The sequence below is a fragment of the Wyeomyia smithii genome, chromosome 1, assembly GCF_029784165.1.
Source record: "Wyeomyia smithii strain HCP4-BCI-WySm-NY-G18 chromosome 1, ASM2978416v1, whole genome shotgun sequence".
Classification (NCBI taxonomy): domain Eukaryota; kingdom Metazoa; phylum Arthropoda; class Insecta; order Diptera; family Culicidae; genus Wyeomyia; species Wyeomyia smithii.
Window position 1 is genome coordinate 81,825,410 of NC_073694.1, and position 25,292 is coordinate 81,850,701.

The 25,292-nt window shown below is 38.5% G+C and overlaps 1 protein-coding gene across 5 annotated transcripts in view; it reads left to right on the forward strand.

Moving 5' to 3' along the window:
- The window catches only part of LOC129719195 (uncharacterized), a 218,412-nt gene extending 194,252 nt beyond the window's left edge, over positions 1 to 24,160 (forward strand). For 4 of the 5 annotated variants that reach the window (XM_055670699.1, XM_055670703.1, XM_055670701.1 and 1 more), the window contains one exon: positions 5,563 to 24,160. In XM_055670699.1, coding sequence (XP_055526674.1) covers positions 5,563 to 6,582 — 1,020 coding nt within the window. In that variant the 3' untranslated portion in view covers positions 6,583 to 24,160. The remainder of the gene's footprint in view (positions 1 to 5,562) is intronic. The other variant, XM_055670702.1, reaches the window with a different exon arrangement.
- Positions 24,161 to 25,292: the final 1,132 nt, after the last annotated feature.

Sequence of the window (25,292 nt, forward strand, 5' to 3'; positions counted from 1 at the left end):
CCAGATCGGTACAGCTGGTACAGATCGGTATTGTTGGTCTAAAAATTTGTTTGTAAATCAAAAGTTTGTTCTTTAAACAAAGTTTAGAATTCCTGTTAATGAGAGGATATAAACATCTCGTATATTTGATGCACTTGGCTTGTATACTCTCAAAGTGCTCTTTGAAAATAAGTTTTTTATCATAAATTAGTCCCAAGTACTTAACCTTGTCGGACCAACTTAAAATAACCCCATTCATCTTGACAACGTGATTATTGTTTGGCTTGAGGAAAGAAGCCCTAGGCTTATGCGGAAAAATTATCATTTGAGTTTTAGAAGCATTGGGAGGGCTGTAAAAAAATAATTTTATGTACCCAGTGTCTTATTCTACTGACTATAATGCAAGTCGAGCTATTTTTATTTTGATTACGAGCAGTAAATGTGGGTTGACGATAAAGAAATGTACTAGCTGAGGAAATGGGTAATTGGAAATTTTCGAATAATATAGTCCACAGTGTTGTATAATGAGACTTACAGGAAAAATCGGAAACGTTTAGCGAGAAAGTCCGTGATATATCTTCTTTAGAAAGAAAGCGCGGCGGATTAAAAGTATGCGAGAAAAAAAGTGTTTTATTGTCTGCTATACAAGAGTGGAACTTTACGAATGAGTAAGGAAACAAAATTATGATGGCGGTGGCGAGCTACTTCGGTAGTTCGCCGCTCGTTGTGGTGTTAGTGGTCACCAACAGGCTCGATCGTACATGGGGCAACACGCTGGGCGTATGTTATACAGAAAGGTGGTCATTAATAACTCCTACACTCCTCCGTAATGAGCACCGACCATTATTGGCCAAGGCCCATGCGCGCCAGCATTTCTCGGAAACGCACGGTACCCAAAGGCTTGGTTAGTGCGTCTGCGATCATTTTATCTGATGGGCAATAGACGAGCTTCAAATCTCCTTGATCGCAGAGATCCTTCACAAAATGCTTCTTGGTGTCAATGTGTTTTGACCGTTTGTTGGTACGCTCTGCTTTCACGGAACTAAGACAACTCTGGTTGTCCTCGAATATGGTTGTCGCCTTGCTAGTGTCTTCGCCGAGCTCATCGAACAGTCTGCGCAACCAGATCAGCTCTTGGGCCGCCTGACTTAGCGAGACATACTCGGCCTCCATTGAGGACAAGCTCACGCAGGTTTGGCGCCGACTAACCCATGCAATGGGTCCGGGCCCGAAGAAAAATATAAACCCTGTAGTAGACCGTCTGCTCACTTGATCGCCGGCCCAGTCGGCGTCGGAGTATCCGACAAGATTCCAATCACTTCCTGGTCCGAATTTGAGTTGAAACTGTTTGGTCCCCTTTAAGTACCTTGCGACGCGTTTAGCAGCTTTCCAATCTTTTTCTGTTGGTCGACTTACGCATCTTCCAAGAATAGAAACGCACGCCGCGATGTCCGGTCTGGCATTTACTGCGACGTACAAAAGGCCACCAACTAGACTTCGATATCTTGTTGTATCCGTGAACTGATCACTGTCTTCGGTTTCGCGCATATATCCTGATTCCATAGGTGTTTTCGATGCGTTACATTCGCTCATCTCAAACTTGGTCAGCAGCGTCTCGATATAGCCAGTCAAACGAATACTGTAGTACCCCTTATCGCGCAGAACTTCCAATCCCAGGAACTGACGAACTGGTCCTAGATTGGTTGCTTCAAATGCGTCACGAAGGGCGGCATAAACGGCGCGTATAACGCTCTCAATATTACAACCTACCAGTAGGTCGTCTACATACACCAGCAGAATAACCGTCTTGCCTCCGTCTTTTCGTAGATACAAGCAAGGGTCGGACTGGCACTGTTTGAACTTCAAACGAGTTAGAACTTGATGCAGCGCGCGATTCCAGCAGCGAGCACTCTGTTTGAGCCCATAAATGCTCTTCTTGAGACAGCAAACAAAAGCCTCCTTGCCTGTAGCTTCATACCCGGGAGGTTGACGCATATATACCTCCTCCTCCAACGTTCCATTGAGGTAAGCGGTCTTGATGTCAAAGTGGTGCAGAAACATCTGCCGTTTCCCAGCGATTGCTAGAACTGTACGAAGCGTTGCTAAACGGGTAACTGGAGCAAAAACGCCAAATAGTCTATACCGAACCGCTGATTGAATCCTTGGGCCACCAAGCGCGCCTTATGCTTGACAACCTCGTCTATTTCATTTCGCTTCAGTTTAAATATCCACTGCTGAAGCTGAATCAACTCCCACGTTTGGTTTTCAAAATGTGATTGCATTTCCGCATCCATCGCGTTCTTCCATTCAGCAGTTTTCATAGCATCCCGGTAAGTCACCGGCTCTTCCGGAGAACACTCGGCTACACCTACCGTGAAATCATTATACCGCCTTGGCAGTACACCACGCGATCTGCGATCTTCACGACGTAGCTCATGATTCTCTTCGCCTGCGTCGTCTGGTTCTGCTTCATCTTCGGCTTCTTCCGCTTCGACTTCGGTGTCAAATCCAATAAAATCCTCTTGATTCGACCCGTCATTCGCATCGTCCCAGCCTTCGAAGCTGCTTTCACTACGCTGTTCTGCTTCCGGTTCCATTTGACTACACGAGATCTCAATCTCCTGTTCGTGGTTTCCAGGGCTTACATCCTGCTGCTGCTGCTTCAACTTATATCCGTGCTCGAGGAAACGAGCGTCTCGACTGATGGTTATCCGATTCGTGGTTTGGTCGAGAAAACGATAACCCTTGTGGTCTTCACTGTATCCGACGAAACGTAGCTTAACTGATTTTGGGTCTAGCTTAAACCGTTTCATATTAGGAATGTGCTCATAGGCTCCGCAGCCGAAAACACGAAAATGTCTAATGTCCGCTTTACGTCTTGTCCACAGCTCAAACGGTGTTGTTGGAATCACTCGGGATGGTGGCCGGTTCTGCAGGTACGCTGCCGTCATTACTGCTTCACCCCAGTATAACTTTGCCATGTTTGCATCCGCCAGCAAACAAATCGCCATCTCCTGCAGCGATCTATTTTTTCGTTCGGCGACCCCGTTTTGTTGCGGCGAATACGGTGTCGTGAACTGTGCCCTTATGCCTTCGCTTTCGTAGAATGATTGCAGCTCTCGGTTGAGAAACTTGCCTCCTCCATCAGAGCGAATCGCGAGAGGCTTTCTACCGAAAATATTTTCTACCCAACGAACATATTGCTTTATCTTGGAGGCAGCCTCGCTTTTCTTCCGAAGCAAATGGACCACCGTTTAACGGCTAAAATCATCGATTAAAGTCATTATGTAGCGGTTCCCAGAAGGTGTAACGGTTTCCATGGGACCGCATAGATCGGTATGAATTATTTCCAACGGACGTGATGTGCGCCTCTCAGGTTTGGCAGGGAACGGCATTACAGCTGATTTACCCTTCAGGCAGCACTCACAGGTAGTACTGATGCCGCAATCGTTAAATTTAAATCCACTTACAGACTTCTCCATGATACGCAAGACATCGGGGCTACGGTGACCAATCCTTCTATGCCACAGATGCTGACAATTACCGTGACCGCTCTCGATCTTCCTGACACCGTGTTCCGATCGCAAACGGTAGAGGGAACCGATCTTATCGCCAACGACGACAGTCTCACCTGCTTGATTTTTCACTTCACATGTACCTTCGTTGAACTCTACAACAAATTTCTTCGCCACCAACTGGCTAACCGAAATCAGTCCTCCATCGAGTTCCGGCACGTGTAACACGTTCTTTAGTGTAATCTCGACGGTTTCACCTTGTCCGTTAACACCGAACACGATACCATCGCCAGTACCGCGAACGCTGGTCTTCTTGCCGTCCGCGAGAGTCACACTCGAAACCGCACACTTTTCCAGTGACGCAAAAAACAGCCGGTCGCCTGTCATATGGCACGTCGCGCCGCTATCGATAATCCACCCCGATAGACCACCGCCCGCCATAAAGCAAACCGCACTTGCAGCACCGTGAGGCTGTTTGTCTCTCGCGCTTTTGTTCTTAGAAGTTCCATCCCGGCGTTTGCTCGAATTACTTTTCATAGACAACCACTTCTTACAGTCCTTCTTAAAGTGTCCCGGTTGTTTACAAAAGAAACACAACTTTTCTTTCCGTTCGCCACTCGCGTCCGATCTCAATGCTTTCAGATCACGCGTTTCCCGTTCACCGCGTTCAATGCGCTGATTGTACTCGTCTAACAAACTTGCTTTAACTGACACGACTGTCCAGTTTGCATCCGGCTGAGTTTTCAGATTCTGCACGAGCGACCGGTACGACGGTGGGACACTGCGGAAAATCATCGCAATTTGTAACGGTACGTCCAAATTCTGTCCGGCGGCGGCCAACTTATCGAATAGTTCTTCCATGGAATTCAAATGCTCCTCCATACTATCACTTTCACTCATAGTGGCACTACAACACAAGCCTATGTAATGTACAACGGTGGACATCGTTGCACTCTCATGCCATTTTTTGAGTGCATTCCACATTTCCTTAGCAGAAGTAACACTTTTGACCAACTTGAACTGACTATCTTCCAAGAATAGTCCAATGTTTGCTCGAGCCTTCCGATCCATACTCAGCCACTCCGGCGTGACCGGTTCCGGCTTCGCATCACTGACAGTAGCCCACAACTCATCTTTTTCAAGCAGCCATTCCATCCGTTGTTTCCAGGACGGCCAATTGTGCTGGCTCAGCTTGGGAAAAGAAACCCTCGTGGCATCAACCATTTTGTTCTGGACTCAAACCGCGTAGTATCGACAGTCTTCACAAACAAAAGAAAATAATATTCAAGCTCAAAATTTCACTGCACTTGCGGATTTTTCGCGGTTTTCACGTACTGGACACCATAACCTGTTGTATAATGAGACTTACAGGAAAAATCGGAAACGTTTAGCGAGAAAGTCCGTGATATATCTTCTTTAGAAAGAAAGCGCGGCTAATTAAAAGTATGCGAGAAAAAAAGTGTTTTATTTTCTGCTCTACAAGAGTGGAACTTTACGAATGAGTAAGGAAACAAAATTATGATGGCGGTGGCGAACTACTTCGGTAGTTCGCCGCTCGTTGTGGTGTTAGTGGTCACCAACAGGCTCGATCGTACATGGGGCAACACGCTGGGCGTATGTTATACAGAAAGGTGGTCATTAATAACTCCTACACACAGCAGGTGGGACGCGAACCCACAACTTCTAACGTTTCCGCTACACCACCGCAGGACGTATTACTCGGCCTTTCTAATTACCTATTCTCAATCGCTTGCACACTTTTCGTACATCATGCATTAACTCGGCAGAGAGTATTGTTTGATGACTGGCTTATTGTTTTGTGAAGATTTCGTTAAGAAATGATGGTAATATAGACCGAAAGGTACAGAATCATGCGCTCAAAACTTCCTGAATATAAAACTTACAATTTGATAATGTTGGATCACTTGTATGCGAGTGCGAAGTCAAACTTCGTACTTTTGTTGCAACACAGTTAGAGATAGTAAATTATGTTCATTTTTTTAACCTTCATACGAAACACATGTATTTTCATGATTAATAAACTTAAATTGTGGTTTTCTAATTGCAGATTGACATCGAAGCAGCAATAGAGCATCCATTTTTCGTATATGGACAGGGCTGGGCCTCGTGTAGTCCAGATAAGTCTCTGCAGCAATTCGGCTTGAAGTGCCAAAGGCTACAAGTTGGCGACATTTGTCTCTCTCTTATTTCTCGTGATAAACCAAAAATAGGCCTTTTCTCTTCCTCATCTTCGTGCACATCATATACGGCACTCTCTCAGCCACATATAGAACAACATCAATCGTCGATGCAACAGTTACATCAACACGATATCAATGGTAATCATCAATCAAGCCTGCAACATCAGACTTCATATCAGATTTCTTATCCAGCGGAACATTTGCGATTGACCAGAGAAAAAAATGAGCATAACTACGACCAGGACGAAAAACAGAAACAGCAGTATCTACCTCAAAACCTTTCACGGAAAACGCTCCCGCCCTCTTTGGTCGGTTCGGTTCCGATAACATCAGTTACTTCCCTTTCTTCCCGTTCACCCGCAGTGCCTCCGTTCAGCAGCTTTCCAACAGTGCCGGTTTTTTCAATGCCATTTTCTGCTGCCAATTTAAGCAAACCTTACGAGCCTACGCGGTTACAGCCAAAAACATCATTCGATTCACAACTTCTGAATTCCAAGTCGTCGAGAACCAATTCGGATAACTTTCGCGAGTCAAACGATCAACCGGTTGCGATGTTTATGAATCGATGTACTCTTCCAAATTCCTCATCAACGACTCCATATACTTCCTCTGTGAGCACAATCATAACCTCAACATCAGTACCGTCATCCATTTTAAGCGCAAATAGAGTTGTAACGAGCAGTACATCACTACCGCCTATTAATTTTGCAAACGATACTGATGATGATGGTATTATCGATGCATCACTATCTCGAAAACGACGCTGGTCCGCACCAGACATGTGTGAGGAAGCTGGAGAAACAACGTATGAACAAGTAGTACCATCAGAATCCTCGGTAGAAAATTCAACCAAGGTTCCTTCCGGCAAAATGTCTCATGGTAATTAAACATCACTGCATTTCAGATGATAGGGCGATTGTTCAGAATAATTGGGATTCGATTTGCTCTCTTCGGAATTGTTCTGAATATTATAAGCTGTTGTTGAGTTATAACAACGTTTTTTAGTTGAATATCGGTGTCCATTTTTTGGTTATTTTGATTTATACTGCAAAAACTTCAATATCCTTAACAGAGCTTGTTGTAGTTGAATTGTAAACTTTAGAGTTCTGTTTTAGCTTTATTGCTGGGTTTGCTGAAAATTTTAATGTTCTTTTGAACGAATTCAATCAAAACTATTCTTTAATCATCTTTGTGTTTAGAGTCAAACCAAAACTTGATGATTTTAATGTTCCAGAAAAGGATACAGAATGCCTTTGCTGTTTATTTTTGCTAGTTATTTTTTGGATATCGGCAAAAAAACAATATTAAACAAAAATTTTCAAAGGAAGTTAGACTAGTAAAATCATGTTCATTCTGCATTGAGCTGGAGATGTGAAAAATGAAAAAGCGAAGTTCAGTGAAAAATAGGTACTGCTATTTGTTACTTTGTGGTAATTTTTCATGAATGCACTAGAGAAATGCCATCGTAAGGGTGTAACGTGTTACGTCCATAATCACTTTGCTGTTGGTTCTGTACAGTTCTAGGTAGAAATTTACATTTAACCGCGGTTTCTGTAATTACATTTACATGACATTGGGAAAACAGCTGTCGCATTCCGCGTTCGATGAGGTTCTAGGTACACTGGTGAACATAGGTTTTGCCCTAAAGTTCAACTGGAAAAAATGAAAGATTGTCCCCTTTTAACCATGTTTGTGAATTTTTGTGCTCCTAGCAAAAATAACTTTTTTCAGAGACTCAAATTAGTTTTTCGATAAACAAACGTAGAAGCGGCAAAGCTGGCGAGCAATTACCAAAATTTATGAAAATTGTTCAAAAGCTCTTATGTTTTTAAGGTCGTTTTTTTGAGCTTTAGGGCAGCTATTTGCATCGCTTTCGTCGACTAGTGGTTTGGATCACGTTATTTCCCGAGATTAAAAATGCGGAAATATAAATCATAAATTTATGTTACGGTATTATTATGATCGGAATAAATATTCTACGATTATCATCTTTGGAACATCCTAATCATTTTAAAATATTCGCAATTTTAAATTTTAGGAACACGTTTCTAACCATCAAAAGATTCAGTTTTCTTTCGAAACAAAACGAAAGTAACGTTCGAAGTTTGGTTTTTTCAGTTGATATTAGCCCATAAGCCCTCCAACATAAATTTACCATGTTTCCAACATTTTCCAACAATTTCCAACAGATCTATATTGGACTGTTTCACATTTTTTCTAAACTAGAGAAATAATGTTGCAAGTAACTTGTTATTTTGTTTGTAATAGTACAGTTTTTTTATTTTAAATTTAAATATTTTTTGAGTTATGAATTGATACAAGTAGGAAACTATGTGCCTTTGGCATATTCGAGTAGGTTAGCAACTAATGTTAAAAAATGAAAAAGCTTAATTTCAAAAATTCCACGAAAAGTTTATTTTTCCTTAGTTGAACAAAATTTAAAATCAATTGATTGAAAATGAAAAAAGGATACTTTTTTTGCTGGAATTGCCAAAAAGTAGGGTTTTTTTATCAACTCTCGATGTTAACTTTGCTATAGGTAGAAATGATAAGGCTTTCTTTTGAGGTGATCAAAACATGATTCACCATCATTAGTTTGGCTGCCATATTAAAAGAGGAACCTTGGTGCTACATTCCTATTCGAAACTTAACGCTTTGTTTATTATACACAGACTTCACGCAGCTAACTGTTTAGTTTACATTACGATCCTACTGACACTAACAGTTTCTCCCAGGCCATTGACAACCCTATACCGCAGCGGTTCTCAACCTGGGGTACGCGGAAGCTTTTAGGGGATACGCGAAAGAAAAATCAGTAATGGCGGACAAAGCAATTTTTCTTTATAATACTTCTTTTTTTGTTTAAACTTACTCTTAAAACATGATTGTAGCAATCAATCAAACCATTGTTCAATTTGAAACCTGAATTAGACTACGAAAACATGATCTACCACTACTCAATCCCACTCAGCGAGAACATTCCAATTAGGGATACCATCCGTCCTGATTTAGCAGGACATGTTCTGATATTGAGACCCGTTTGGAGCGTCCCGATTTATTTTTCATATTATAGCATTTGTCCTGATTTTTCTGAATGATGCCAGATGTTCAGAAATGTTGAAGATTGTTCAGTACTTTTACTTTGACTCCAGTACGAAACGGACTCGTTTTGATCGATTTTTTTTGGTTGAATTCTGACGAGAGAAATTGTTTAGTCGTTGCAACCCTCAACTATCTGATTTTTAAGTCCTAACGCTATCGAGCTTTTTACGCATCATAATGGCGGTCGCTATAATGCGTGTTCGTTATATCTTTATTCATTTCGTCAATCAGAAGTAGACAATATACAATATTCTAATATTCTAATACAATGTTTACTTACAAACTATTTTTTTCAATAAGCGTTGCGATTGCGTATTGAGCTAAAAAAGTGTTTAAGTTCATGCCGAGACATTATAAAGTCAATGGTTTCGCAGTATTGATTGTAAGTGGCCATCATGCGATTCAAGGGTCCGAATTTTGCATAATTTGTGTGTTAATGATTGGTGGCAAACGTATTTCGATTTCGAAGTTGTCTATGATGTGCGTAGAAATTTAGCTATGCGAACCTCTCTGCTTACGTCAGTTTTGGGATTTCTGAGGAATTGGCGACACATACTTAGATAAACATTTCAAAAGATTTTTCAAACGATCACTTTCATTCAATCACCACAACTCATCAAACACCTTTCATGACACGTTATTTGCACAAGTTGATAGCGGAGGGATACTCTAGCCTTCTGAACGAAAACTACGCTTGGGAGAGCTACTAAAGTTGAACCATTACCGAAATTAAAATACGCTTCGGAAAAACGATGAAAGCAAATAGGACCTTTTGAAATGTTTATCTAGATATGTTGCCAGATTTATTTCTCTTTTGATACTTACTTTGCATTTTAGCGGCCGCCACTATGGTGCGTAAAAAGCTGCATACTAGTTTTTACATATCATTTGAAAAAGCCGCGTTTTCTAGCAAAACGTGATTTAAAAAAAATGTTTATCGTTTTCCTTCGATTTTTAAATGAAGAATAAAAAAACTGCTCGAAACACCCTAAATTACATTTCGCACGGGTATATGGAAAAACTGTCATTTAAGGTATTTCGAGCAGTTTGTTATTCTCCATTTAGAAATCGAAAGACAACGATAAACATTTTTCAAAAATCACGTTTTGCTCAGGAAACTGCACTCTTTTAACTGATATATAAAAATCAGAAAACTGTGTAAAACTTTATCTATTAACGCCTAATGAATCAAAGTGGCAAAATTGGATCGTCTGAGAAATACCTTAGATAAATAAATGAGTGTTTTGGCGTATTTTGAAGTCCAATCTCAAATTACGTGTTTTATTTATTGATACCTCAAAAAGAAAACACCTCATATCAGATTTGTACCGGAAAAAGTTGTCCTGATTTTTAACCCCGACCAAATGGTAACCCTAGGTACAATTGATTTTGTAAATATCGCCAAGGGGTACGCGGACAAAAAAAGGTTGAGAACCGCTGCTATACCGAATAACATGAAATAACAATGAACTCATGTCCTGGGCTAAATCTCATTTGTGCCCGCTGTCAGCTGTTATACAAAGGTGTATGTGAAGTGATGGTCATGTGCTATCTCGTTTACACATACGATGAGATGTTAGCCCTTAAAAATATGACGCGAAACCATTGGGGTTGATCTCTCTCGAGCTGAGACTCGAACCTACGACGACTGGCTTGTCAGGCCAGCATCGTATCTCGGGATCAGCTAGGAGGGCCACCATATTGAGTTGTACCGAAAAAGCACGCTTTTCATTACGTATGCAACCACTGATTTCAAATATGAGACTGTCAAACAAATCTTGCAAGATGCATTTATAAAATTAGACGAGTAACGAAGTCAACCTGCTAATACAACCTAAGATAACCTACCTAATACAATGCTAATGTAACAAATCCGTAATTTTCAACTCATCCCACGCGATCGACATCAGCTGATCGAAAAATACTGAGTTCGTTTTTCATTCATGTGGTATATGCGGCTTTATGTGCATATGTGCGTGTAAGTTTGAATTGTGTGTTTAAGTCTTTACGTGTTTGTGTGCGTAAACATGTAAGCAGTGATGCCACATTTTCATCTGTACTTCGAAGCTCAGAAAACGTTACCTTGATGAAATTTCAAAAAATCTGCATTAAAATCTGCATATGTACTGGACATTAGGGTGGGACAAAAAATAAATGTTACCTCCCATGCACTTTTCCTTATGGGTCCCATAACAACTGTGTAACTTTTCAGATCGATCGGTGAAACGCCCGTTTTGCGCCAGATTTTTAAAGTTTCCATACGATTTTATATGGGAAAATTCACTTTTACAAAACTTATTCTCTAGAAATTCCCAGTTGGGTCCTAAAAATATATCGATACATGATATTTGTAGGAAATTTTCCTGGGAAAAACTCTTCTGAAGACCGAAAGGCGCTACGATGCTTGTAGAAACAGCTATTCACCCCAAACTGATTGAATGTCTGACGGACGGCTCACAATTGAAATTTTCCAGCAACACTGCTGCTATTGCAGACTTGCTTAAGTATGGGAAATAATTTCGCGTGGAATTAATTTTCAAAGTGTGATTTTTGCTCATAGTATCTTCGGGGAAGCCTCCAAGATAAATTTAAGCGATATCATTTCTCATCACATGGTTGAATTTGCAACAGCAGCATGCTGCAGCAGTATTGCTAGTAAAATTCAATGGTGAGCCGTCCTTCAGACATTCAATCGGTTTGGGGTGAATAGCGTTTCTACAAGCATTGTAGCGCCTTACGGTCTTCAGAAGAGTTTTTCCCAGGAAAATTTCCTACAATTATCATGTATCGATATATTTTTAGGACCCAACTGGAAATTTATAGAGAATAAGTTTTAAAAAAGTGAAATTTCCCATATAATATCCTATGGAAACTTTAAAAATCGGGCGCAAATCGGGCGTTTCACCGATCGATCTGAAAAGTTACACAGTTGTTATAGGATCCATAAGAAACACGAAAAGTGCATGGGAGCGAAAAAATAACACCATCGCTTTTTTCCCATATAACCGTGTTCTTCTGGACATGTTCCTCTTTAGAAAAAACGCAAAATAGTTTGTTTAACATAATTTCGGCGACTCATTCATGCACACGCTTACGCGTAACATATAAATATAATAAACCCTCCAACACGCTCAACAGCATTTGAGTTCATTTTCCTTTTCCAACTAAATCAAGGAGTTTAATTCGTGACCTCATGAAAACCAGAAAAATCTGTGTATTTCTATATTATTTCCAGAAAATCTGTAATCTGTATATGAGCAATTCCCGCTGAGACTGGCCCACTATTCACATGATGGTATTGAAAACGATTCAAGTAATGTTTTTGGAAGCCTATGTTGAACAAGTAAAGAAACTGCATTTGGTTGATCAAATTGTTAATTGTTGTTGTTAACTGGAAATCAATACTTTTTTAATATATTCCGTTTTTCTTCAAAACTTGGCTCACCAAAATTGCTCTAACTCTTGAATCCCTTTATGAAATTACCTAAGCCAACAAATCATTAGATAGGGAAAAGATAGGGCCTTCTCTTGCAAATATCAAAGTGGGTAGTTGCCATATTGGATTCGGCCGCAATATTGTTTTCGTTCAGAAAAATTGTTTTTTGAATAGGTGCCCACCCACCTACCTCTAATTTTATTATTACGTTTGATCATGTTTTTCTACATAAAATATGTGAAAATTAGAGATGTATGTTGTCTAAAACGAAAATAATAATAAAATTACCAAAACACGTTCGACTCAACCGTTTGGTTTCTCGCTAAATCTTACCTCACTGATAAAGCTGTAACACATTATATTCTTCATAGAATATTTCCAATATGTATGCATGTTGTCTAAAACATCTAAAAAGGGGATTCAAAAGATATTCAATTGAAAATTGTCAGGCGATTGTGACACTGTTTGCTTTCGCTTTTAATTAAAAATAATTTTATTCAACGAAGCAGGTCTGCAATATAAAAATAAATTTAACTTCGCGATGTGGTTAGAGGTACAATCAAAAGTGCACCATATAGGTACAGTTTTCATCGTGTTAATTTTATTAAATTTAATTTTATTAAAATTATTAAATCGTGTTAATTTTACGAAATCGAATTCATTGACTGTTTTGTATCAAATACACTACTGTAATGCAATTCGAGTACGTAAGTAATCTCAATTTTGAAGAAGCTGCAGGCCAACTAAAACCAAGAATTAAGCACGTCCAGACGAAACAGAGGACACACTCCCTTCATTCTTTCACACCGCAAGGGGAATATTACCCTCTATATTAATCAAATCAAAACTTTACACACTGACATAAATATACATGTCTCTGTATATATATGCAAAAGAAAGTCTTTTCATCTCCTTTCTGATGAGAGGTGGGTTGAGAACATTTTATGAAGAATATCATGTGTTACAGCATTTTTAGTGAGAGAAGATTTAACGAAAATTCGAACGGTCGAGTCGAACAGGTTTTGGTAATTTTATTATTGTTTTTATTCAAACCAACATACATCTCTAATTTTCACATAATTTATGTAAAAAAGCATAATCTTTCGAATGGAATAATAAAATTTGAGGTAGGTGGGTGTGCACCTAATCAAAAATCAATTTTCCTGAACGAAAACAATATGGCGGACAAATCCAGTATGGCGATACTTGCCAAAGAAGGTCCCATCTTTTCTCTTTATAATGATATGTTGGCTTAGGTAATTTTATAGAGAAACATAAGATTTAGAGCAATTTTGGTGAGCCAAGTTTTGAAGAAAAACGAAAATTTTTAAAAAGTTTCGATTTTTAGTTAACGGGGGTCCATCAATTTAAATAACCAAATGCAGTTTCTTTACTTGTTCAACATGGGCTTCCAAAAAAACATAACTTGAGTCGTTTTGAATACCATCATGCAAATAGTGGGACAGTCTCAGCGGGAATTGCTCATATACAGATATCTGTATGAAAATCTATATAAATACAGATTAATCTGTGTATGTTGCATCACTGCATGTGAAAGTGCTTTGAATCTAAGCACAATGGGCGTGGTATTCTTTTTGTAATATCTGTATCACTATTCAAGCTGACAATAAATCGATAGTACGTGTTAACTTCGGCTAACGTCCCCGATTTTACTGACAAATTTCTGAAACTCAACACAATTTTTCTTTCAATAAGCCGGTTTTTGAACCAATATAAAATTCACTGTATTGTACAACCTTTCAGTTGTTCTCGAGGCAAGATCGCAAGTCAGTTGTCGTATGCTCGAATCTCAGCTACGGAAGATAGTTATAGTCAATAGGATCGTAGCGCTAGCCCTGCAATTGGTTCTATACTAACACCATAGACAAACAAACGTGCCACTCGATGACGATTTCATCGACCAAAAAAATATGCGTATGCGCTCGATTCTTATACTCCACGAGGTTTGATGTGGACACTACAGCAGCAGTTTCCAAAAAAGGGACGAACCAGAGCACAATATAGTGCCTTAAAACAGTGGGAATCGGAAAAATCCTAAGCTATTTATGAGATAAATCCCAGTTGACGACTCGAATGGTGGTGCAAGGGTGTAACGTTTCGAATAAGGACGAAGATTTTTTAAGATTTTTCTTCGAAGAGGCACGTCTGTTTGTCTGTGCTAACACTAATAGTTGGATGCGAAGTCTGTGTCGAATATACAGAAGGGTTCGGATGTAGCCCTCGTACACACATTACACGTAAACATATACGCACACACATACCTACAAAGTTATATCACAGACAGACGTCCAAGATCAACATTGATCGAAAATTTTGTGGGAATTTTAAAAGAGTATTGCGTTATAAATCACTTGTACACTAGCCCCGCATGGTGACCTTATTGCCACAATATATATTCGCTGGTGTACTGATAGCGCTATCTGGTTACGAATTGCTACTACAAAAATCTTCACACAAGTTCATAACTCAGCTCGGATGTCTGTCTGTGGTTATATTTACCACAGGCGGCACCACAGGATGACCTTGTTACCGATAAACGTTTATATTAGCAGAAGGGTTAACTAAGGGCCATATAACAGAATCTCCGACGAGTTACAACTCATTTTATTTTAAGTACATGGTCGAGTCGAGTCTATTTGACTTTTGTTAATAAGGCTCTAAACTTGATTGTTTACTTATAATTTTATAAACCAATTTTAAATAATTTTTTCTTAGCTTTTCAATAGAGGTCCTAAATTTAAAATCGATGGTAACGAAAATGGAAAAAAAGAATTTTAAAATAATGAAATTTACTTCGAATTCGTTTTCGCGGTGTAGCTACACCGTCCCGGACTAAACTTTTCAGCTTAAAAAAAAATATTTTCAGGGTAATTGCACTGGTGTGCGTAATAATAAAGAAAGCTGTCAATTTGTTTTGTTTTGGTCATTATCGCCATTATCTTTTTGTCTTATTTCCATTTCATATAACCATCTCGCAAATGTGCTGAAAAAAATTTACCTGACACTTTACCACGTGGAACGAGAACCAAAATAAACTACCAAAAGTACACTCTGCTTCTTTAGGGTGTAGCCCGGGACAAAAAAAGTGAAGTCAGAGACAGAAAAAGTGTAGTCCGGAAAGTGAAAAATAATTTCGGGGTGAAAAGTGTAGTCCATGTGTAGCTACACCACGAAAACGAATTCGACATTAAGATGGCGGCCAATGAGGGTTACAGAATCCGATTTGATTAGAGAATGGTCATGAGATCGAGTCTTAGTAAAATCAGACCATACGGTGCAGAGCCTGACAAAGTCATTTTCAATTGAAAATTATCAGGTTATAGTGACGCTTTGACCCGTCACTTTCAATTGAAAAGCTTTTGTATCATTCTCAAGCTCTTCGTGAGTCACATGAAAACTACTCTAAAGCTCTTGCTTTGAGTTTGACAACTGAAGGGCTAGAAACTGATACAAATCCGTTTCAATTGAAAGAAAAGATTATCACCGTCACTCTCACATGACGATTCTCAATGGAAATTGCAATGAGCGGTAACGGAGACAGGGGGTTTTCACACAGTACTTTGCGCAAATATATGGACGAGGGAGAAAAGAAAACCGTAAGGGTATGAAACGGAGAACATCAAAACCAGTTTCACAATCCGAAGTGGTTACGCAGTGATCAAAAGCGAAAAAAAAACCGAAATTTTGATCGAAATTTGTGTGACGTATTTATTGGATGCCGTTGCCGTTTTGACTGTGGTTTGCGGTATTAGAAAACTATCATCAAACGACGCGATGCGGTGCTAGTTTCAATTGAGACGCTGAAGAAAAGGAAAGAGTCTCTTTCTCCGTCACTCCGTCAATTGAAATAGTCATCAGTTTCATTTGAAAGGATCCGGCGAACAACAGACGGGAAAGAGCGAATGAAGTGATTCGATGACAGCAACCGGAAGGAATCAAGTGGAAATGAAACTGTTCGAATCGAAGTGACAGCGCGGAATAATCAGTTTCATTGTTTTGTTTCGAAAATGTTGAGCCCTGATACGGTGTCAAGAAGGATTTTTACGCATTGATTCATTTCAGGCTCCCCCATCCCCCCCTTTGACCCTTCCATTTCGCATAATTTTAAAAAATGTCAGAAAGATGAATGTACTTATAATTGGGTTGTTTAGCTATATCAGTTTTTTATATCATCTGAAGAAGCTACATTTTCTAAACAAAACTTGATTTTCAAAAATTTTCTATCGTTGTCATTTAATTTTTAATTCAGGAATTAAAACTGCTCGAATTCGCTACAATGACAGTTCGCCCATATACCAACTGTCATTGTAGCGATTTTTTTTTTCATTTAAAAGTTTAAGGACAATGATACAAAATTTAAAAAAATTACGCTTATCTCAGAAAATTACACTGTTTTAGCTGATACATAAAAATCAGAAATCCGTGAATAGCTAAACAACCCAATTGCTGGCAGGACAATTAACGAGGCTGAAAAAGAGCTGTACAATCTGTATATAAGCATCAGAGATACCAGACTTTTTTTTGGCAAGTCTGTATAATCCATAAAAATGTCTGTATAAGTCTGTATACCGCTGCGAAAAAAAGTTACCGATACATTGATACCTAATTATTTGTCGACCTGTCAGATTGTTTTGTTTTATTGCTTGTTTTGATTGTTCTTTTTCGAGGCTATCATAGTTGGTAGATTAATCGATAACTAATTTATCTTTTAAATCTAAGTAACACATAGAAGTAAGAGTCTTTCCCGTGATAAAAATCGTCGTTCGTCGTAATGTAGCTAAACTGATACATGATGGCAGAAGTCTCGCGGTTATAAAAATAGTACCTTCAAGGTTTGGGACATTTTAAGCAATTCTTCAACGTTGGATATTGCTCCGAATGGAACAAACGGTCTTTTCACCAATATAACCTGCATGGCAATCGATCGAGACAATCAGCTGTTTGTTACTGGGGGCGAAACAGGCAGATTAGTGCCCACGGGGCCGATAAAAACCCCGAAAGCCTGACTCGATTCCCGTTGTCATGATTTCACTCTCAAAAACGCAAGATTAATATGTTCAGCAAAGTGTTCAGTTCCTAGTTCACTTTTTCCAGCAACGGCTACAGTGACTTTTGGTTTCTGTGTTCGTTTTTTTGTGTATACTGGTAAAACCATTATGTAGAATATCAGATATCTGTGTAATATCTGTATTATACTAAATGTCTGTATAAAATCTGTAGGCTTATGCGTGTCTGTATTGCAACACAGAAAGTCTGTATAATACAGATTTGTCTGTATATCTGGCATCTCTGATAAGCATGTAGAGCGAAGGGTAAGAGGTCAAAAATGCTTCACTTGCTACGGTGGCAAAGTAAGCTTAGTCTATGGCAACAATGATTGTAACACTTCCTTCTTTCTTTACCTAAGATCGTAAGAGCGTAGCCGGCGCCGTGGTTCTTTGTGCAACTTCACTAGCTCATTGGCTCCGACGACTTTGTTGATATTAGTTTGGTTTTTACTTGCAAAAGTAAAGGGATGGAAGGGTAAGGGGACACGTATAGCAATTGACTGGGATATATTACAAAAGTTTACATCAATGGACAACGTAATTCTAATTCCCTAACAAAAAAAAGGATGGGAAAATTTCTGCTTTTGTTTCCACACAAAATTCGACAATTGCATATGAGAACTCGCGTAGATACGAACAGCCTTAAAAATCTCTTTTATTGTGTCAGGGGCCAAGGCCAATATCCATCACGGAGTAGCAATTATGAAATGTGCAGTTGATCAAACTCTCACGCTCAAGCTGAAATCTAGGATGGCGACCATAATTTTGATCACTTACTTCAAATAAAACCTTTATTATTCCTCGTTAAAATCAAGCGCTGTTTGTAGGTGGTTTCATAGATTTATCTCAACACACTAACAACAAGAAAAATTCAACTTTTCAAGAATTGTTTCACTACTGAGGGCCAGGAATCAAAGTTACTGAAGTATCTGCAGGTAGAATTTACGCTCAGATAACCATCGCCAGGATCCATTTCCAATGAAATTTGATGTGCATTTTTGTCGGCAGAATCTGCAAACGTGCGAACATTTTATTAAGTATGCAGGTTTTCAAGCTTTTATTATTTATATCTTAAGTCCAAGCTCAAGAAAATATAACCATGCAATCGTCAAGATTCCGCTATAAATTACGTTTTCACTGATTTTTTTTCTAGAATGGGTTTTACTGGTTTCAGCCGACGGCTATTTTATTATGTACCACAGCATGTTCAACAAAATGAATGCGCACACCGATTAACATGTCTGAAATAGGTCGCGTTCACTAGAAAAACTTTTCAATGTTTTTTGTATTTTTTAAGAGATTTGTTGAGCGATTTTTACTCAAAAATTTGAACACGCAAGACCATTTGCTTTCAAATAAGAAGTATCCGATTTACGATTCCAACAAAAAGTTTCTAAAGAGATTTGTTGAGTGATTTTTGTTCGAAAAAAATAAATTCGCAAGACTGTTTGCTTTCGAATAAGAAGTATCCGTTTTCAGATTCCAACAAAATTAATATGGTTTCCGAATCAATTAAAACGTAATCTCAATGCTGAGAGTGATAATGAAAAACCTCTTTTTCAAATGTAACGTATTCTATATGGTTATATTGAATGTTACCGTTGTACTTGGTATATTGTTGTTAAAATACGAGAATGATAAATATGTGCTTCAAATGTCAGTGTAGATTGGCTTCGATTTTTATATATATACTTATGTAAGTTCTTTCCTTCTAAGGTTTTTCAAAAAAACACTTGGATTCTTAACACATTGATTTTTACTAAGTATTTTAAACTACTTACGTCCTAAGACGAGAACAACCTCTACACACTTCAAACGTTTCACTGGAACTGAAGCTCCTGAAAAATTAATATAAGTTCCCTACTCATCGATGGACTGGATTACTGCTGCGTAAGGATTGTTGGCTCCGCTCTGCTGCCGTCGCTGCTGTCGTTGTCGTCGTTGCTGCTACCAGCTCGGTTCTGCTGCGTCAGGGGTATCAGGGGTACAACGTCCGTTGGTGGAGTTGTCGATGTCGCCGTGTTGCTATGCTGGAGTCGTTCTGGATGCCGGTCGTTCACTTGCTGCGTCAGGAATGTCGGGCGTCCAGTTGTTGCATCAGAAATGCCATGTGCAAGGATTTGCTGTGTCAGGAATGGTGCGTCCGGTGTTGGTGTACAGTAATGTCCATAACTTCCCTCGCCTTAGATTGAGACGTCTCGGGTCAACTTGTTATGATGTGCTGCTAGGTGTCTGGATATGGATGAAATCTCTAATACCTCGTATTTTTCTACTTATGCAAATGTAAATAGTAATTATGATCAAGGATAATATGATAAGGCTCCCAAGATTAATCGAATTGTATTGATGATTAGTAGTCTCCAAAAGGTTGATTCTGTGCCGGTCATTTGTTTGCAATAATTGCATTTCTTCCACCGGGTCCGTCTTTGTTGAGGTTTTGTTGACTTCGACGAAATGAAGTGGGATAACGTCCAATTTAGTTTCGAACCTAAGTGTCTTGCTATCGTAGTGGGTACCTCCAATGTTAATGGAACAGTTGAAAAATGTAATGAAGAACGATCCTGTTAGGTTCTTTGGTCCGTAGCCACAACTGTTTTGGAGTGTTATTGGTTTTATGACGTTCGTTAATAGAATGCCATTGTTTTCTAAGACTCTTATTTCTGGTTCTTTGAAGCTATTGCTGATAAATGGACATCTGCCAGGGTTTCCCCGCAATAATTGATGATAGCATTGGTTTTTCGTAACGTTAACCAAGTTTTGACTGTTGCATAAAATGTTTTTCTCGATTTGAATGCATTTCTCGTTTGTTAGAGATGATTCCGACTCGCTGATTATAGCGTACGTTCCATTGACCTGTATGACTTTTTGGTCAATTGGGACGGTTTCAACTCGGAGTAGTTGATAATTTCCGATTTTAAATTTTGGGATTTTTACCGCGAGTATGATAGATGAACCATTATGGAAGGCTGAAGGTTCTAAATACTCGTAAGTCTGATCATAACTACTGATTTCAATGCCTTGTGAGGTTAAGAGTTCTGTTGCAAAATCCAATTCAGTGGGGTATAGTAATGCTTTTGATATTACGCCCAGCCTGGAAAGTTGAATGGACTCGAAGATGGTTTCTAGTTGATAGCGGACGTTGTCCATATTAAAAATGATGTTCTGAAGATGTAGCATGTGTTGCCAGTCTATTGCCCTATCTAAATTTAGTCTAGCCTGTCTAATGAATCTGTCAACTTCTATCGCTTGATTAAATGCTTGTTTTGTCAAATTATTTAGTCGTTTTTCAAAAAGATCGTTAATCTTCACTTGTTCATTATCTTCTGTAATTAAAACGTTATTTGAATTCTTCAACGTATTAATTTGATTGCTCAAAGTTATAAAATCTTGGCTATCTAGATTTCCTGTTATGGATTTCACTATCGATCCTAAAATTTCAATACTTCGTTTATGTCTTTGTCTTGGAGTCAAATTTTGAAATACTACTTTAGCTTGCCTAACCTTTTGTTTTAAGAGTTCGGTAATTTCACTAACTTGTGGGTTTTGTTCTAATTCATTTATGGTTGTCTCGTATTGCTTTAGAATAGTATGGAATGCAAATAGCTTAAATTCATGGATAAGGGTATGGTAGCCCTCCTTAATGAATACTTTACCGATTCTCAAAGCGAATAGTCCAGGGTGATTGTTTAGGTCTGTTATCTCTAGGTGTTGTGTAGGGTTGGGGTTGAAAGTACAGATGAAAGGAATTCCAATGGATATGATGATGATGATGATTATGGAAGGGTTGATCGTCTTGGTCATTTTGGTGTTGCTAAAATGAGATTATAAAATTGGTATTAGTAAAAAGTTAAGTTTTTCGTTTTCTTTTAAATTTAGACTTGTGAATTTTCCTATTATTTGTGTCTAAAACATTAGTCTCTTTGTTTTCCATGATCTTGTTTTCTTTGTATCGCTCTTCGTGTTTTAGATTGTTCCTTTTTCGCTCGTAAACTGTCTCGTTTTCATGGAAACGATCGGGGTCTTCTCTATTTTTGTTTGCTTTGGCCAAAAATCTCTTTTTGTCCTCTATTTGCTTGGCTGCATAGATCCTGTATAGAGCTTCCTTTTGTCTTATCCTTTCGTCAAGGTCTGTTGGGACTGAGTCTCCATCTTTTATACCAAAAAATAATTCCTTGGGTGTCAATTTCGTTTGTGAGTGGATCGAATCGTTATAGATTGATACTGCCAGGTTTATTTTCGCAGTTTCGGTCAGATTTTTCGTGGATTCCTTATTGGATAGTATGTTGTGAAGCTCTCTCAAGGTCCTGTGAACTATTTCTATAGTTCCATTTGAGGAAGACTGACCCACGCTGGTATAATGGTACTGTACGTTATTTTCCTCTAAGAACTCTTCAACGGCTGTTGAAGTAAATGAAGCTTCCTGGTCCATTACTAAAAGAGAAGGTTTTCCTAAATTAGAAAAGAAATGTGTTAATGCCTTTAATATGTGTATAACATTTCGTGATTTTAAAGGAATAGCCATTGACATTTTGGAGAATTTGTCACATACCGTAAGATAGTTTTTGTTGTTTATTATGAATATATCCATATGCACGATCTGCAATGGTTTTGAGGGAATTTCTGTAAGTTGGTATTTCTGTTTATACGGGTGTCTCTCATATTTCGATTTCTGACAGAGTTTACATATATTTATAAATCTAGTGATTTTTTCTTTCATACCAGGGAAAAAATAAGTTCGTGAGATATGGGACTTGGTTTCGTTTATTCCTCGGTGGTTTCCATTATGCTGATTCTGTATGATCTGGTCTTGTTCTAAATCGTCGGTTACGTCTTGTAACAATTTTTGAGTCCAGAATATTTTTAAAGTCTTCGCTCTTGAGAAATAATTTTTGTAAATTGTTTGTAAATTTCCTAAGATTCGTTCGTTGCAATAAAGTCCAGTAGTGTGTTTCGTAGATGTGTATTCTTTCAAAATATTTATCAGTACTGCAGGTCCGCAGTTCATTTTCCTGATTGTAATTCTGTGATAATTTCTAAAAATGGTTTCAGATTGTCTACTGTCTTCGTTACTTTCTTCGAGAATTAGTTGGTTCCTAAATTCGTTCAGAGGTCTTTCTGTTGATGGAATAAAGTCATTGTCGTCTGTGTCCGCTGAATGTTGAGTCATGTCATCGTCTGTCGCTGAATTGGCATTAAGTTCGATTTTTTCTGATTCTAAAGTTATTCGAGAGATTGCATCTGCGTTTCCGTTTAGGGTACCTTTCTTATATTTGATATCAAATTCTAACTCTTCGAGGGCTAATTTCCAATGAAGTAGCCTTCTGTTCAAATCATTTTTCTGTCTTAACCACACCAAAGGTTTGTGGTCAGTTCGGATCTCGAAATGAGTGCCAAAAATGTAAGGCCTGAAATGTTTCGTTGCCCACACAATTGCGAGAAGTTCTTTCTCTGTAGCCGAATAATTACACTCAGTTTCATTTAACGTCCTAGATGCATAGGCAATAGGGTGTTCCTTGCCGTCTTCAAATTTTTGGGATAAAACAGCGCCTAAAGCGAAGTCGCTAGCATCTGTTTCCAAAATGAATTTTTTATTGAAATCTGGATATTTCAATATTGGATCTGTTGTCAAAAGATGTTTACAATCATTAAAACAACTGACAAACTCTTCATCATGGATAATTTTTGCATCTTTTTTCAAGCATTTTGTAAGAGGCTTGGTCAATTTCGCGAAGTCTCGAATAAATTTTCTATAATAACCAAGAATTCCTAAAAAACCCTTGATCTGTGTGGTGGTTTTCGGTATTGGCCAGTTTAGGATTTTTTCAATTTTGTTTGGGTTGGGTCTTATACCTTCTTGGGTAACTATATGCCCTAAAAATTCACATTCTGTTTTTAAAAACTCGCATTTATCGAGTTGGACTTTCAAATTCGATTTTATAAGTCTTTCCAACACCTTGTTAAGGTTTTCCAAGTGTTGCTGGAGAGAACTGCCAAAAATGATGATGTCGTCTAAGTAGACAAGGCAACATCTTCCAATTAAATCTCCGAGGATATGATTCATGGCACGTTGAAACGTTGCCGGTGCGTTCTTTAACCCAAAGGGCATTCTGATGAATTCAAAATGTCCCTTGTCTGTACTAAACGCGGTTTTTTGTCTGTCAATTTTTTCAACTTCAATCTGGTGGAAACCAGATTTTAAATCAATTGTAGTAAAATAGACACTTCTTCCTAATTTGTCTAAAATTTCATCGATGTTCGGGATGGGAAATTTGTCGTCGACTGTCTTCTCATTCAGTTTTCTATAGTCGACCACGATTCTCCATTTTTTCTTGCCACTTGCATCGGACTTTTTTGGAACAATCCATATAGGAGAGGTCCAAGGAGAGATAGAATGCTGGATAATGCCGTCAGCTAGCATCTCATTAATTTGCCTTTCTACTTCTGCTTTGTGGATGTTGGGATGTCTGTATGTTTTGGTGTGTATAGGAAGATCGTCTTTTGTTTTGATACTATGCTTAATAGCAGTAGTGCAAGAGAGTTTTTCATCTTCACGATGAATGATATTGGAATTCAGCCGGAGTATTTTAAGAAGTTTTTCCTTTTCTTCCATATTCAAATGCTGTGTTCGTATAAGGTTTTACAGATTATCTAATTGATTTGAGCGTTCAGAGCACACTGTAGAACTCGAATGATTTATCTCAATTAATTCAGAGACTGGCAATGTTTCGACTGGAGTTTTCCAAAAAAATGTTACGGAGTCGCCTAAATTTGAGGCAAGAGCGCTAATGTAGCCATTTTTCGCCTGGTATAAGCCAGAGGGTACGATAGCATCTCTAATTTTGCTGTCTTTTCGTAAAAATACGTTACCGTTTTTTTGAGAGACTGGTATTTTAATAATTGTAGCTGTGTGTGCACTCAAAGTTACTTCTGGTGGTCCCATTTGTCTGACTTGTAAATTAATGGTTTTCTGCGGGAGTATTAATTTGTGGTTTGTTACGTCAAGTAAAGCTTCTAGCTCTGAAAGCGTTTCGTACCCGAGAATACCATCAAAAAATTTATGAAATTTAAACAAATAGAATGCAACATTTTTTCCGAGACCAAAAATTTTTGTTATAAATTTAAATTCAGTTCTATGTTTACCTTTATTATTTTGAGTGGTGAGTGGTTCACATGGTGTTCTTTTGGAAGTTGGAATAAGATCCGGGGAAATAAAGTTCTTATTTGACCCACTGTCTATTAGAATTTTAGCTGTTTTCCCGTGGGATAAAGTTATTGTGACGAAGGGGAGACCGTTAACAGCGTTTATTTCAGAATTTTGTCTGTAATTGCCACCTGAAAATTTGACTCTTCTACTTCGCTGTCGGAATCATCACTATTGATAACTTCTGTGTCATTTTCCTCTTCATTTTGAGCATCGTGATTGTAGATTCTATTTTGGCGTGATCTAATTGACGGATCAACTTCCATCGGTGTCACTTTTTGTCTGTCTGATTGAGCTTTGAATCTTTGTGAGCCACTAGCGTTTTTATTGGAATCCTCCTGTGGTTTAGAATTTTGTCTGTTATGTTCTGAATTATTCCCAAAATTATTTTTTGAAATTTGTTTGCCATATTGGGGAGTTTCAGTAGATTTCCTGGTATTTTCTGCGTTCTGGAATTTACACAAGAACGCATAAGCTGTTTCAACGTCAGAAAGCTGAGCAGCTTGTGCATGTCCAAAATAGTATCTGTTTAGACCGTTTATGAAGGCGGCTAAACATTCTTTTTCTAGGAAATGATTTATTCCTTCCCAATGCCTTTCGTAAATTTGCTCCCTTCTAGCGAGACCCTTCATATTTTGGAGAATCTCTTTTGTTTTTTTGTAGTGAAGATGAATGTTGTCATTCATTTTCAGTGACCAGAGCTGCGTCTGATACGTAGCGATGTCACTTTTGTCGCCATTAACACTTTCCAGAATTTCGGCAACACCTTCAAAGGTTGTTGGGTTACCG